General features: G+C 50.8%; 1 protein-coding gene across 1 annotated transcript in view; it reads right to left on the reverse strand.

Moving 5' to 3' along the window:
- The window catches only part of NSMF (NMDA receptor synaptonuclear signaling and neuronal migration factor), a 76,839-nt gene that overhangs the window by 19,047 nt on the left and 41,496 nt on the right, over positions 1-16,296 (reverse strand). Inside the window, exons 4-7 of the mRNA XM_026658732.2 lie at positions 15,622-15,697; positions 8,615-8,620; positions 7,792-7,860; positions 1,721-1,773 (exon numbers count right to left, since the gene is read on the reverse strand). Of these exons, the coding sequence (XP_026514517.1) occupies positions 1,721-1,773; positions 7,792-7,860; positions 8,615-8,620; positions 15,622-15,697 (204 nt within the window). The remainder of the gene's footprint in view (positions 1-1,720; positions 1,774-7,791; positions 7,861-8,614; positions 8,621-15,621; positions 15,698-16,296) is intronic.

Raw genomic sequence — 16,296 nt, forward strand, 5'->3', positions numbered from 1 at the left:
TTGAGCCCGACGATCTAGCCAGCTTTCTATCCACCTTACAGTCCATTCATCCAGCCCATACTTCTTTAGTAAATCCTGGATGACTGTGTGCAGCACACTTGATTCTTACCCCAATGGCAATGGCCTCCCTGGACAAGCCCCCAGGAGCAAACTGGACCAGGCCATGCAGGGGTGTCACACACGTGCTGGGCTGAGGGGTGAGCTGCCCTTGCTGATAGGGCTTGGGGGCCGGGAGTAAACGGTTCACTGGCAAGAGAAAAATGTGGCAGACTGCAAAGGGCACTACTTCCCCAAGCGTTGTTCAATGTTCCCCTCTGCTGCTGACTAGCTCACCAGCCCCTAATACCAGCCACCTTTCATGAGGGTCCCCTCCTTTGCCTCTCCCTGGCCCCCATCTCCTCCCTTCCACACATGGCCCACTTGGTCATTCTCCTCACATCTCTTTTCCTACTCCACCCCTACCCATCTCACACCTCCCCATGAGGGGTTCTCCCTCTGGGTCCTGTTCTTGGAGACAGCGAAAGAAGCAGCGATTCCCGGAACCTGGGCTCAGTAGTGGCAACAGCTGGGAGGGTTGGTAGGAAAGCAGCCTCTTCCGCAGGCCCAGTGCTGCTGGGCTCAGTGGTAGGGGAGAGGCAGAGAGAAGGTACCACAGGGCTCACACCGGCAGAAGGGATGGGGGAAGGAAGCTGGAAAGCAACTCCTTCTCAGTCTGGGGTGTGGGGATTCATGGCCCCCCACCGCCATGGTGTGTACAAATGGCCACTACTAGGAAAGAGGAGGGTGAAAGAAGGGGACAGGGGTCTGTGCCCAACTTCTGAGTGCAAATCAGATTGCCTTGGTAATTACAGAGGGAACTGCTGGCCGCAGGACAGGGTCCTGGCCCATATGTCTGCCACCTTGTCTGTAGCCCTTACAGTCACCCTTCAGGCCCCATGGATAGAACTCTCTTTATTTAAGCGCAAACTGTCACGCTCCCCAGCTGCCAGAGCCCACTAGTCACACGACAGTGGCAGAGTTAATTCGGGCAGGCAGGAGGTGAGGGCAGCCGGTGGGGGGTGGGGAGCGGTGAGCAGGATGGGAGGAGAGAGGTGGGAAAGGGACAGCTCAGCCCTGTGAAAACACAAAGCCTCTCTGGTTTGTAGCTGTGCCCCATGAAGCAGTGAGAAGCCTGGCAGCCCTCATTACGCGCTGCATCTCTCTCAGAGCGACTTAATGAGGGAGTCTAACCCTGTAGTGCAGTGCAGCCCTCTTATGTACCCATCTCTAGCACTAGTGAGTACAGGAGCCACATGCACCTGTATCCCACACAGAGCTGGGGACCCCTTCCTGACTGCTCCTGCACGGCCCTGACAACAACGTGGACTCTGCACGCTGGGTCTCCTACCCAAGGAGGGGAAGGGGTCTATGTCATGTCGCGCTGCCTGCTATGCTATGCTATGTCACGTCACACAGTTAAAGGCCAGTGTCATACATTGGTGCGTATGGAGGCTTGGGGGACCAGCTGGCCTCTTCTCTACACACAGCAGTGTGAGGGAGGAAAACCTCATCTCAGCACCTGTGCCGGGTGCTTTCCAGTTCTCCGCTTACAACAGACAGCAAAACAATGACTAATTACAGAGGAGTCTGGTTCCTCAGCACTGTTCTCCAGCCTCATGTCCCATCAGCATTAACCCTCTGCCTCCCATCTCCCGGCCATGCTTTGTGGCTTCTTACTCACGTTGCGCTTTCACCCGGCGGCTCCCCACCATGCGCAAATGCTTCCGAAAATTCCTGAAAGAAAAGCAACACAAACCCAGTGATGAGCGCTGGGGTCAGCAACCAACTGACCCAAGCAGTAGCAGCAGGGGGAAGGTTCCCGTTTTCCAGGCATTTAAATGCAGTCACACAGGGCACAACAGAACTCCCAGAGCAACTCCAGCTGCATTTGTTCAGTGGCCAGGGTGCGGCTCGTCTGCCAGCTGAAGGGAGCGGCTATGTTCCCTTTCAATCCCTGTGCCACGGAGCTGCTGTGCATCAGCCACCCTCACGCAACCTCCTCCGGGCTGTTGCCTCCACTCTCCCTGATTCACCCTTCCTCACCTACCTTCCCACGGCCCCAGAGCATGCTGCCCACCTTAGCTGGCAAAGGGCTCGAGGAGCTGCTAACTCTTCCCGTCCACTTGGAAACCAAAGGCAGGTGTTCCACTCCTCCCTGCCCCAGACAGTACAGCAGGAGTGCAGAGGTCCTCTTCCCCACCCCATGCTCATGCCACACTCACAGCTCTGCCCATTCCCAAAGCACATTTGGGGGTGCTTTCAGTGCTAACATTCACAGTGACTTGAATGCTAGGCAGGTGGGTTCCTGCGCTGACCCCCCAGGGGCCTCTTCCATCTTTAAATTCCACTCCAAGGTACAGCGCTCACTGGTCTGGATTGCCCCCCAGAATGGGACAGTCATGAAGCAGGAAGGTCCTCCTGGGGCAGGTGTTTTGCCTCTACTTGCTAATAGTGCATCTCTCAACATGTACCTTCCTGCCTGGGATTCACAGGCCAGGGATGGGTGGGGATACAGAGGAAGCAGAGACCCCAGAGGTAAAAGATGCCGCAGGATGGCACCTTGATACATGGCAACTGCCCCAGGAAATCACCCCAGACTCAGTTCTATATAAATCAGACTTGAGTGTCAGCAGCTGCCCAGAGGATATAGCTCCACAGCCCACGGCAGGGAGCCTCCCAGCCCAGGACAATAGTGGGGCTCACGCTGTGTAGGCAGCACTTTAGTTACAGCGCGAGTGGGGGCTGAGTTTGGGAGCCCAGCCCCCGCCCCAGGCTTCAGAGTTCAAGCCCCAGCCTGAGTCGCAACTTCAAAGAGCTGTCTACACAGCCATTGTCAGGGCACTAGCATGAGCCCCACCAGACCACCTCTATCGGCCCAGGCTGGGAGCTCGCTGCCGCGGGCTGGGCAAATATACCCTGAGAGAGACCAAGGCCGAGGCCCAAATGCAGACGGAGCCCCGAGGGTACGCTGTGCCATCTCTAGGTTCCCCGAGACTGACACAGACTCACAGTGGGACCTGAGCAGTATGTCAGAGCTGGCTCCAAGGGGACTCAGCTGGTGTAATTCATGCATGTGGGAGGAGGCAAAGAAAAGCCTCCATCCTACTTCAACTTGCTTCTCTATCTGGCTCCTTGGTGTGTAAATTACACTCATCTGGCACCTGGCAGGACTGATCAGCTTTACTGGGAGGTCACAATATTCATCATCATGGGTCAGGCCACTGGCCCCTTTTAGATGGGTATCCGGTCCCCAGCTGTGACCTAGACTTGTGGCTTCCTAAACACATGCTGCCCCTGGCTATTGTGCAGTGCTCTATATGGAGTGGGGGCAGAATTCCTTCCTGATCCCTGTGGCTACTGGCCAGTACCCAGCCAGAGGTGTCAGATCTGATTACAATTGAGATGTCAGTGTAACATCTCATTCTTGAAAGGAAATGGGCACATTTCTGGAAGGGAGCCCAGTAAAATGCAGCTTTCAAACCTACATTGTACCAGGTTAATGCCGAAATGTTTGCATTCCCCTGCTAGAGCTAACATGCTAATCTCAACCACCCAGGCTGCTGTAAATGCTCAGCTCCCCTTGGAGGGTGGACCCAGCCCCATGGGAACAGGGCTCTGCAGTATGAGAGCATTCTCTCACTGTGCTGAAAACTACAAGGACAGCATGGTCTGTCCCTAAGTGAGAGCTCCAGAGACATCCCCTGAGCAGTGCTGAGAGCAGCACTAACAGGTCTCGGGGGAGTTGTATCCCACTTTCCAGAGCTGCAGGGAAGGTCACCATGACACAAGCCCGTGGGAGATCAGGAGAGAGTAAACATGGGAGTAAAAGGATCCCTTCCCCTGCCCCTCTAGAAAGAAACGCTCTGGAAAGGAGTGACATGATCCCATCCCATCCACTAGGCAGCAGGCTGGGCCTCTCCATCCTTACTGATTTGTACAACTGTGTCACTCTGTCTCGAGTCTGACCTCTGTCCTTATCCATAAGGAGCAGCCAAAGAGCCAAGAAGCAGCAGCAGTTACCCTTGGAGGAGCGGAAGTCACAGGAGATACGATGACCCACCCAGGACTCATGTGACGAGGGGGCTTGGGGCGAATTACCAATGCCTGCACTCACCAACACAACACAATCTGATCTTTTAACTTGTCAAAAATCTCTTCATCCATCCAAATGCAGAAAGCAGCAGTTAAGTTAAAAATTGAAAGAGGCACTATTTGTTATTTCTCTTCCTAAATATTGCTCCTACTGCTGCCAGCACCAACTTTCCACCACAGTCTGTACAGCCACGACTCCATACCCCTGGGAGGCATTCCATCCAAAAGATTCTTGAGACAGATGCAGCCCATCCCGGGGTACAATTTCCTACACTACACAGCAGGCAGGTCTGTCTGGATTGAGGAATTTGCATAGAATCATAGAAGATTAAGGTTGGAAGAGACCTCAGGAGGTCATCTAGTCCAACCCCTGCTCAAAGCAGGACCAACACCAACTAAATCATCCCAGCCAGGGCTTTGTCAAGCCGGGCCTTAACAACCTCTAAGGATGGAGATTCGACCACCTCCCTAGGTAACCTATTCCAGTGCTTCACCACCCTCCTAGTCAAATAGTTTTTCCTAATATCCAACCTAGATCTCCCCTACTGCAACTTGAGGCCATTGCTCCTTGTTCTATCATCTGCCACCACTGAGAACAGCCGAGCTCCATCCTCTTTGGAAACCCCCTTCAGGTAGTTGAAGGCTGCTATCAAATCCCCCCCCACCCCCCACTCTTCTCGTCTACAGACTAAACAAGCCCAGTTCCCTCCGCCTCTCCTCATAAGTCATGTGCCCCAGCCCCCTAATCATTTTTGTTGCCCTCTGCTGGACTCTCTCCAATTTTTCCACATCCTTTCTGTAGTGGAGGCCCCAAAATTGGACGCAATACTACAGATGTGGCCTCACCAGTGCCGAATAGAGGAGAATAATCACTTCCCTCGATCTGCTGGCAATGCTCCTATTAATGCAGCCCAATATGCCATTGGCCTTCTTGGCAACAAGGGCACACTGCTGACTCATATCCAGCTTCTCATCCACTGTAATCCCCAGGTCCTTTTCTGCAGAACTGCCACTTAGCCAGTCAGTCCCCAGCCTGTAGCAGTGCATCAGATTCTTTCGTCATAAGTGCAGGACTCTGCACTTGACCTTGTTGAACCTCATCAGATTTCTTTTGGTCCAATCCTCCAATGTGTCTAAATCACTCTGGACCTTATCCCTACCCTCCAGCATATCTACCTCTCCCCCCAGTTTAGTGTAATCTGCGAACTTGCTGAGAGTGCAATTAATCCCATCATCCAGATCATTAATGAAGATTTTGAATGAAACCAGCTCAAGGACAGCCCCCTCGCGCACTCCACTTGATATTGGCTGCAAGCTAGACTTGTTGATCACTACTCATTGAGCCTGGTGATCTAGCTACCGTTCTATACACCTTATAGTCCATTCATCAAATCCATACTTCTTTAACTTGCTGGCAAGAATACTATGGGAAACCGTACCAAAAGCTTTGCTAAAGTCAAGGCATATCACATCCACCACTTTCCCCATAACCACAGAGCCATTTATCTCCTCATAGAAGGCAATTAGGTCATCCAGGACCTCCCCCGATCAGCACGAGTTTTCAAAGATAATGGCCAACGGCTCTGCAATCACATCAGCCAACTCCCTCAGCACCCTCGGATGCATTACATCCGGCCCCATGGACTTGTGCATGTCCAGCTTTTCTAAATAGTCCTGAACCTGTTCTTTCACCACTGAGGGCTGCTTACCTTCTCCCCATACTGTGCTGCCCAGTGCAGCAGTCTGGAGCTGACCTTGTCTGTGAAGACCGAGGCAAAAAAAGCATTGAGTACATTAGCTTTTTCCACATCTTCTGTCACTAGGTTGCCTCCCTCATTCAGTAGGGGTCCCACATTTTTCCTGACCTTCTTCCTGTTACTAACATACCTGTAGAAACCCTTCTTGTTACCCTTCACATCCCTTGCTAGCTGCAACTGCATTTGTGCTTTGGCCTTCCTGATTACACCCCTGCATGCTCGAGCAATATTTTTATACTCCTTCCTAGTCATCTGTCCAAGTTTCCACTTCTTGTAAGCTTCCTTTTTGAGTTTAAGCTCACCGAAGATTTCACTGTTAAGACAAGCTGGTAGCCTGCCATATTTGCACATCTTTCTTTCTGCACATCGGGATGGTTTGTTCCTGCGCCCTAAATAAGGCTTTTTTAAAATACAGCCAGCTCTCCTGGACTCCTCTGCATGCTCAATAGAAGCACTTTTATTAGGAGAATTGTTTAAGTACTTTAGCTTCTCAATCAGATCCCTTCTGCTGCAATACAGGACCTAAACCCAACAATCCTGACATTTAACTGCAACCACCACGGACCCCTCCATTCCCCTGCAGTTGCTGCCTGAGGCAATCTCAAGCCCCTTTTAGCGGGTATGTACAATGCCAAGGTGCAAGTCCAGCGACTGAGGCAGTGTTTTTGCCGATGCACCAGACGCATTGCATGGTTAGCACAATGCTGCAGCTCCAGTTCCACTGCTTAAATTCTTACACCTCCTCCTGACAGTGGAAAGGACTCTGGGGTGAGCCTCTGAGATGGAGGAGAGGCTGAGATTGAATAGAGAGCTCCATTTTATGGCACTGACCCCTTAGTTCAGGGCAGGCAGCAGAGTTAGCCGGGGCACTAAGAGCCAGAGAGAACCACAGGGGCCTGGCTATGTCCTGTAGCCTCAGTAATGAATCCACTTTATTCATTGCAAACAAATCCTGTCTCTTTTCCACCACAAGAGAGAATACAAACCAACTTGGACCCCACAACCTGCCCTGATCCCGAGGGTCTGTGGGTGGTAAGGAGATGCATTGCATAGTCCCACAAAGACCACATCACTCTACCCTCCGTTTACTCTCTCCTCTACCAACTCAGGGTAAGGCCCAGTAACCGAATTACCTGACTGCTGTGTATATCAATGGCAGGTGCACAGCTCAAATACTGCCAGGCTGGATGAACAATGAAGACTCTCTCTTTTCTAACACAGTCATATCGCCATCTAGAGAACTCTGAGCCATCTCCTTTTTAAAGAGACACTGCCTAGTCATTTATAGGGTCTGTAATTGTCTCTTGTTTCTTTCCATTGCTGATAAAAAAAGAAAACTTTAGACACTAGAAAATGCCTTCTTTTCCCTGCCAATTTCATCCTTTTGTGTTGCAGAAACATTGATTTTTTTCTCCCTCTGTTTTGAATAGAGCTGCAGTGAATATGGTTAACAGCTGTCATTAATGCAGAGTCTTATCCTGCCCATCCAGCTGCCAAAAATACACGTGTCCTGGTACATTTGTGATGTTAGAAAGTTCAACAACTGTAAATGGAAATGACCCGCTAGGCATTTAACTGGCCATCATCACACAGAGTTACTGAATTAATATAATTCATTGCATCTGTAAGTTATGCACCTATATTATTACATATCTGAGCTTTAAGATCCTGTCTGTTTTGATTTGGAGCTTAAAGTACTTGACAGTGTCCCTTTAAGAAGACTGGAGACTGGCTAGCTTGCTTACCATAGACTCATTGCCCTTTCAGCATGGCCACCGCTAGCGTCCTCACTAAAACAGCAACACAGACAAGGGACAACCATGTTCAACATCATCAAGTGTCATTGATGACACCCGACGGGCCCATGCAACGCCAGGCAAGGTTACAGGAAAACAGGCCCTACCTCTGAATAACAGCTGCCGAATCATTTTCTCGTTTCCGTCTCTTCCTCTCTGCGTAGCCCCTGAATGCCCTGGGAAACCATTTTAAGCCATTAACCAACTACACAGCTTTGAACTGAAGACGACATGAAACAGACAGACAGAGAGAGCAAGTTCTCACCAGACAACAGAGAGAGAGGCATGACCCTCCCAACACACAGTCTGGCTCTGTGGAAGAGACCCAGGCCACATGGAACCATACAGAAGTCAGGGACTGGCTGAGAAGAGACCATCAAACCATTGCGTACTGGTTATTTACAGCTGTTACAGGAGGCTGGGAAGGTGCCTGCTCCCAAAGCTAGCACAAGGATACCCAAAGTATGGCCTGCAAAATGGCTGACACTAGTCCTCACTCTTAACATGGAGGTTTGGACCTTAGAGACTACAGATCCAGCATGCAACACCCAGGGGTTCTGGAACAATTTGTGGAGGGTGGGTGCTGAGAGCCACTGAACTAAACTGTAAACTCTCAATATGATGGAATCCACTTCAAGCCAGGGGGTGCGGCAGCACCCCCAGCATCCCTAGTTCCAGCACCTATGGCAACACCTGTTCTTGCCTGGATCAAGTTAGGGCAAAGCATGCTGGGACCTGTAGTCTCCAGGTTAGAGATGAGGGTGACTGAAATCTGTTCTATTTAGGCATCCAGGTGCAGCCATCAATCATCTGGCAAGCTGACCATGCAGCCTTCAAGTAGGGGAAGGCCTAGAGAAAAATGAGATGGCGGGGGGGGGTTCTGTCCAAGACGCCAACAAACAAGGAAACAGAAACAAAGGCCGTACTTACGAGATGCTAGAGATCCCAGGAGAAGCGGAGAAAGAAGAGAAGAGACATGCATTAGTGCTCAGCCACTGCCGGGCATTCTGCATATTGAACCCGCGGGTCTTAACCAGAACCTGCCAACCAGCTCTGATCAGGAATTGTTTCCCCTGTGTAGGCTCATATGCCAGGCAAGCGATGCAGGGCTCAGTTCAGGAGGTGGGTGAAAACTGTTCTCTGGTCCACACCTCTTCCACACCTCAGCAACTAGCTCCTCCTGCACAGACCCTACTCCTCACCACTTCCCTGGGCGTCTACCTGCCATCAGAGAGCTGGCCCCTGACGTTTCCGACGTGGCTTCAGGAACATCCCAGGAAAAACTTTTGGCTTCTTTTCAGAGCTGGAATTATCCCCTCAGTACCGAGGTGGAGAGAGGAACAGAGTGCAAGGACGGGGCATGGGCAGGCATGCTTAATGATTAGAGTTGGGAGTCAGGGACCAGAGACAGAGTCAAGGGTTGGAGCCAGAGTTGGGAGCCAGGGGTGTGGCATAGGAGCAGGGACCTGGAGCAAAAGCAGGAACCAGGGGAAAACACACATGTGGGATAAGGACGGTGGGAATCAGGAACAGCCAGGAAGGCAGGCTCAGGAGTTAGGCCAGTAGGCGGAGTTGTAGTGACTGAGCAACTAGGTGAATTCCTGGCTGGCTGCCAGACAATTTCCTGTGCCTCCTTCTGCTTAGCGTAGAGCACCCAGGCCAATTGGTGGGGCTGGACATCTCCTCCCAATCAGGAGCTTTGTAGGTGGAGCCCTTGGTGAGCTAGAGCTCCGCTAGTCCCCTTCTCCAGCGGCTCCAGTGAGATGCTGAGTGGCAGCCGTAGTCTGAGCATGGCCTGCATTCAAAACCCATGATCCCTCACATCACCCCTCTCCCACCCTGGATGGTAGTGGGACAGGTTTCCCGGGGCAATTTTTGTGGAAGTCATTTACCAGATCAGGGGCATGGATGTTCTCCACCGGTTCCCAGGAGCTTTCTTCAGGACTGTAGCCTTCCCAATCCACAAGATACCAGAGTATCCCCCCCCCCCCATCTGGTTCTGGCCTCAAGCATCTCGTGGACAATATACACATAGTGGCATAGTGGGGGGGCATAGAGTGAGGATCGATGAGGGAATGGGTCCTGAATGTAGGGTTTCAGAAGAGATATGGGAAACGGTGTATTCAGAGGGAATGGATTAAGTTGAGTGATGTGAATGGGTTAATTTACAGGTGAGCTCACTAAAAGCCAAGGAAGTGGAAGTCCAATTTACTAGATAGCCTTCCATGTATAGGTGTTTCATTACGAGCCATATCCTCTGGCCTACTGAAAACGCAGGCCCTCCTGTCATCAACAGTCCCATATTATTTGTAGCACTTCTTGGTGTCCTCCAGGTGAACCTTTAGGTAATCTTGGATTTGACATTTCTGTTGTATTTAGCCCAGGACTGCTGGGTTTGAGAAGTTGTGGTAGCTCCAGGTAGAACTGAGGGTGGAACCCATAGTTTGAAAATAAAGGGCTTTGTTCTCTAGAGGGGTGTTCTGCGTTATTATACGTGAACTCTGTCTCAGGTAAGAACAAAACGGCATTCCAGCAAGGACCAGCCATTCTGGTGGAAGTTTATGTAGCATTGAAGATACTGCTCCAGGATCTGGTTAGTTCTGTTTGACAGTTGTCTGGGGGTGATGGGCAGAGGAGAGACAGGAGCAGATGCCCAAAATCTGGAGAGCTTCTCGCCAGAAGCAAGAAATAAATTGAGTACCATGGTTAGAGATGATGCGCTCCGGGAGGCCATGGATGCAGACAACTTGATCCACCCAGAGCTGGGAGGCTTCCTGGCAGAGGGTAGACCAATGCAGGGGACAAAATGAGCCATCTTTGTGAAGTAGTCCATGATTGTCAGAACAGTCATGAACCCACTGGACTCTGGTACTTCTACTACAAAATCTGGGGCAATGACGTATAGGGGCCAGGTGGAGTCTCGAGGGGTTGCAAGAGTCTGAAGGGATTATTGTGTTGTATCTTGGAGTGGGCGCAAACATTGCAAGAGGATACATAGACCTGTACTGTAGCCCTCATGTGAGGCTACCAAAAGAGATGAGAGACTAGGCATGAATTTTAAAGTAGCCAAACTGTCCTGTCAGGTAGGGCTGTAGTCCTCAGAGGTCCAGGGGGAATGTATATATGCCCTTTCACATAAGTCACCCCACCTTGAACATTGTGGGGTTCCTGTTCATCAGGAGGAATCCCATGGGCTGACGCTGATTGTGTGAGTGTTAAACAGGTCTTGGCGGGGAGCCATGCTCAGAAAGTTATGAGATCTGAGGATGCAGGAAGTTTTAGGGTTTGAGTCCTTTGGATCAGTATAACATTTTCCCTTCTGGGATAGGGCATTGGCCTTGCTATTTTGGGGTCCTGGACAATAGGAGATTACAGAAGCACAAAAAGAATAAGGCCCACTGACGTTGTTGGTAGAGGGCCTTAGCCCTATGCAAATAGTCCAGGTTCTTATGATCAGTGTACACCTGGACAGGGTATCGGTCCCCTTCTAGATAAGTGGTGCCACCCTTCAAAGGCAGTCTTAACTACCAGGATTTCTTTGTCCAAAATTTCATAATTTTGCTCCATGTGTGTGACTTTCCTGGAGTAAAAGGCATGTGGATACAGCAATAATTGAGGACCATATCTTTGGGACAGCACTGCTCCTATGGCCAGATTGGAAGCATCCATTTCCATGATGATGGCTTTCGCAGTATCTGGGTTGACCAATAAAGGAGTGGTGGTAAATGCGAGTTTTAATTGCTCAAAGGCCTGCTGGGCCTCGGGAGACCAAAGGAACCTGGTGTTTTTGCAGAGCAGAGTGGTGAAAGGGACAATCCATTTGAAAACCTTGGAATGAACTGCTGATAGACGTTTGCAGCCCCCAGAAAACACCGTAGGACACAAATGTGCCATGGTGCTGCCCACGTGAAGACTGCCTTTACCATTTCAGTATCAGTGGAGGATTGGATGAACTCCTGGAATTCTTTGGGGAACTGATCAAAGGTGCATTTTTCTAGTTTAGCATAGAGGCCATATTGGCGCAGCACCTTCAGGATGGAATGGATGTACATGGTGTGTTGTTCAGCATTGTTTGAAAAAATAAGTGTGTCATCCAGGTGAGCTACCACATATTGGCCCAGAATGTCCTGGAGAACATCATTAATAAAATGTTGGAACATCGCAGGCATGCTTGTCAAACCACAGGGGCACCACGAGATATTCAAAGTGACCACAACAAGTTTGAAAGGTAGTCTTCCATTCATTCCCAGCTCTAATACATACTAGATTATATTCCCCCGAGAGGTCTAGTTTTGTGTACTCCCAAGCAGTGCCCATGTAGTCCATTAGTTTGGGGATCAGTGGTAATGGATATTGGTTTCTAATAATAAACTGATTCAGTGTCCAATAGTCCATGCCTAGTCAGAAGCAATCACCTTTTAAATGTGTGAAGTGGACTTATGAATAAACCGATGGCTAGGTTCTCCTAAAAGGTAGCTGTGCAGAGCAGATAGTTAGGGTTCAGACATGGCATATGTATGCCTGAACAGAGCTTTTATCCTGGGTTGTAGCTTGATTGGGCAATCACAGTCCCTGTGCTGGAGAAAGGCATCTGCATTTTTTTCCCCCTCATTGTAATCACTGTTTTTGGATTGAAGTTAAGGACTGGGATCAGCGGGAAACTACTGTGTGCTGCCCATTTCCTGGGGTCAAGCAGTGCTGCTGGTAGAATTCTGAGAGAAAGCTGACTTTTAGTTCATGCCAGTGGATAAGGGGGTTGTGGAGGGCCAGGATCAGACGGAAGTGCTGGGAATGGATGGCACTGAACTGTAGGATCTCTCAATGCTCTTGGATAGGAACTTCGATAGGGACAGTTTCTGTGGCCACTGGCTTGGAGCATAAGAGGGACCTGTCAGTTATCACTTCTAGTTCTGGATCACAGGGGAATCTGTAGTGACCGAGTGGCTTCTGCATTGATAAAGTTGTCTGCTACACCCAAGTCAAAGAGGGCCCACCACAGAAGAAGTGGTTGGTGATTCATAACTCAAGTGGTACTTGTGGGTACAGTGCCAGTCGCCGGGAGCCAGCACACATTCCTGTCAGGACCTCAGTTCGGGGATCAGGGGAACATTCTGCCAGAGTGCCCAAGCTAGCACTCTTCACCTAGCCTGGGCTAAATTCCTTCAGGCTGGGTTCCTCATGGGGCAACTGGAGATAGCATGGCCCAATGGTAACACAGGCATCACTTGCAATCCCTCTTTTCAGGGGAGAGTTGCCAGTGCACCAGGTCTACTTGGTCTAGATAATACTTAGTCCAGCCATGAGTGCAGGGGACTGGAGTAGATGAGCTCTCGAGGTCACTTCCAGTCCTACGAGTCTATGATTCTATAATTCTACTTGCATTGATTCAACTGGCGGAGCAGAATCCAATGGGGAGTGGGGGGGGGGTGGTTGGAGCTGTCAAAAATGGTTGATATTGCCTGCCGGAGGGCATCCCAATTTGACCAAAGACTGCTGGCTCCCAACAGGGCGGAGGCCCAATCCAACGCCTCTCCAGTCAGCAGGCTGACTACCTGGCCCACCTTGGCCTTGTCAGAAGAGTACGTCTGTGGATGAAGCAAGAACAACAGCTCATGAAGTTCAGGAAGCCTCAGGATTTAGAGCAGATCCCATCAAAGCATTCAGGCAGTGGCACAGCAGGTCCCAGCTTGGGTGACAGCACAGCTAGATGAACCCTGGAGCACAGCGTTCTCTGCTTGGAGTTGATGGCTTGCTCCCACCATGCCTGATTCTCAGCAGCCAGCTGCCAGCTCTATGCCTGCAATGCTCAGTTGCCTGTCTGAAGGCAGATCACCTGCTTGTGCAGCACTGATGGCCCTGGCGGTATGGGAAACTCCAGTGGGTCCATCCTCAGCTGGGCCCACTAGGAGTAGAAGATAGTGGCCCAAACAAGCTGTAAGGACTGGGACAATGGGCAGTCAGGCGTAATGGATAGAGTTGGGTGCCAGGAAATTAACTGGGTGTCAGAGACAGAGTCAGAAGACAAGCCAAGGGTTGAAGTCGGAGTAAGAGTCAGGGGATGAGCTGGAGTTGGAGTCAAGCCAAGAATCAGAGCTAGGGGTCAAGCCAGAGTTGGAGTCAGGGATCAAGCCAAGTGTCAGAGCTGGAGTTGGTAGCTGGGCCTAGGGCACAGGAGCAGGGACCTGGAGCGAGACAGGAAAGCAGGAATCATGTGCAGATGGGGATCTGGGGCGAGGAGGGCAGGAACTGGTGGGAAAGCAGGGCTCAGAAGTCAGGCTAGTAAGCTGGGTCCATACTGGTACACAGCCTTGGATTCACCTAATTACTCAGGCAACTTCCTGGGCCTCCTTCTGGCTTGAGTAGTGTGTCCAGGCCATTTGATGGGGCTGGACATCTCCCCTAATCAGGAGCTTTGTAGCCGGAGCCCTTGGTGAGCTAAAGCGCTGCTAGACCCAGGGCCAGCGCTTCCATTTAGGCGACCTAGGTGGCAATTCGCCTAGGACACCAGGATTTGGGGGGTGGCATTTTGCCGCCCTTGGCGGCAATTCGGCAGAGGGGGGGTCCTTACGCGCTCCGGGTCTTCGGCGGCAATTCTGTGGCGGGTCCTTCACTCGCTCCGGGACCCGCCGCCAAAGTGCTCCGAAGACCGGGAGCGCGGAAGGACCCCCTGCTGCAGAATTGCCGACGATGACTGGGAGCGTGGAAGGACCCCCGACTAGGGTGCCAAAAACCCTGGCGCCGCTCCTGGCTAGACCCCTTCTCCATGGGCTCTGGTGAGCTGCCAGGTGGCAACCGTGGTCTGAGCATTGCCTATGGACCGGGTTTGAGACCTGCAATCCCTCACATAGAGAGGGGGAGAAGTGGGGAGAAGAGGGAGCAATGGAAAGGGAAGAGAAGGGGACAGTGAAGATGGGGAAGGCACAGCAGGAGAGGTGGAAGAGCATTAGAGTGGGGAAAAGGCTCCCTCAGTTTCCCTCTCCATCACATGTTGCTGTCACTGGAATACTCTTGTTATTTCAGCCTAATGGGAAACACTTCAGGGATTTCATTAAGGAAAGAAAAATGTTCAAAATGCTTGATGGGAGCATTTCCAGCTTTACTCGGCCTCCCAGTGACAATTTCCTCCCAACACACAACAGTCTGGGGGCACCTGAGCCCAAGTGCAGGCTGGGAGGGGACAAAGCTGCTCCTAGTTCAGATCTGATCTCTCCACTCTGGTTAGTTTATGTCTTCGTCTCTCTTACTCAATTGCAGGCCCTGCGCCAGTGTTGTGGAACCCAGGGCCTCCCCCCAGTAGTGACAAGAGCAAAAGCCACCTAATCCCATGGCCTCAGCTGAGGTGGCAGGAGCAAAAGAAGCAACTGAGAAGTGCCTGGGCTGATACTCCTGCAGGAATAACATCACAGACAGCTCTCTCCACAGGCCACAAGCCAGGGTGTGCTGCCCACACATCAAGCAGAGGAAGCACATAATAAATTAGAGAGCTAATCAAGAAAGAAGTTAAAGGGGGGGGAATGAATGAGTCAGAGGGTGTGTCTACACTACCACTTAAGTCGATCTAACTTACATCGCTCAGGAGTGTGAAAAAGACACCCTCCCACCGACAAAGCTTCCGCCTCTTGTGAAGGTGGAGTAATTATGCTGGCAGGTGATATAGTAGACCTAGCACAGTAGATCTAATGTAGACCTGCCCTGAGTAAACAAGGGAGATGAATGAATGACTGAAGTAGTGAACGAGCCAGAATAAGCAAGTAAGTGAAGATGGGAGTAAGAAAATGACTGAGTTAAGGACTAGGTCAACACTCACCCAAACATACCATCGTGCCAGATTCAGAACTTGACTGTCCAAAGTTTTGATATCCTAAGATGCAGTCATGCATGGGCCACACACTAACTATGAGAAAAGAGGTTGGTACAGCAACAGCCATTTCACTTACGCTTGCATAGTTGTAGTAGCAGTTTGAAAACTGAAGAGGTTCTCCTTGGGGAACCAGGTCCGTATGGGGACATCATCTGGAAGAGACAGAGCTAAAATTGAGTGCCAACCAGACATAAATGGGATTCACACAGATGTAGTTAGTGATAGGGACATCCTTCCAAAACAGTCTTCTCAACAACCAAACAAGCTTGAAGGCTGGCAATTTCTTTCCATTCATAGGAAAGAATCCTGAACACAATTTGCTGCTACTTCCATGCCAACACAAATTATCTTTTACCTTCTGTAGTAATGTGAAAGAGCAGCTGAGCTTGAAATACACATGAGCCTCATCTGTACTGTGCCCTGTGCTAAATGGGACATTAGACATGTTTGTGCATGTGTGTATGTATGTGCACATGTAACTGCCATGGACTGTGCTGTACCTTCTCCAATGTGTTTACCTAATGTGTTACTCTGAAGGGAAACTATCAAAGGGAGAGAGATGCCTCTTGAGATAGGAAAACTGGGAAGCAATGTCACCAGTTTTAGGCAGGGCCGGCTCTAGGCACCAGCAAAACAAGCTGGTGCTTGGGGCGGCACATTTTTAGGGGCGGCATGGCTGGCGCCAGAATGCCGCCCCTAAAAATGTGCCCCGGCCGCCCTAGCTCACCTCCGCTGCTGCTGCCGCTCGCGC

The sequence above is a fragment of the Terrapene carolina genome, unplaced genomic scaffold (genome assembly GCF_002925995.2).
Source record: "Terrapene carolina triunguis isolate 2854851 unplaced genomic scaffold, T_m_triunguis-2.0 Scaffold508, whole genome shotgun sequence".
NCBI classification, from domain to species: domain Eukaryota; kingdom Metazoa; phylum Chordata; order Testudines; family Emydidae; genus Terrapene; species Terrapene triunguis.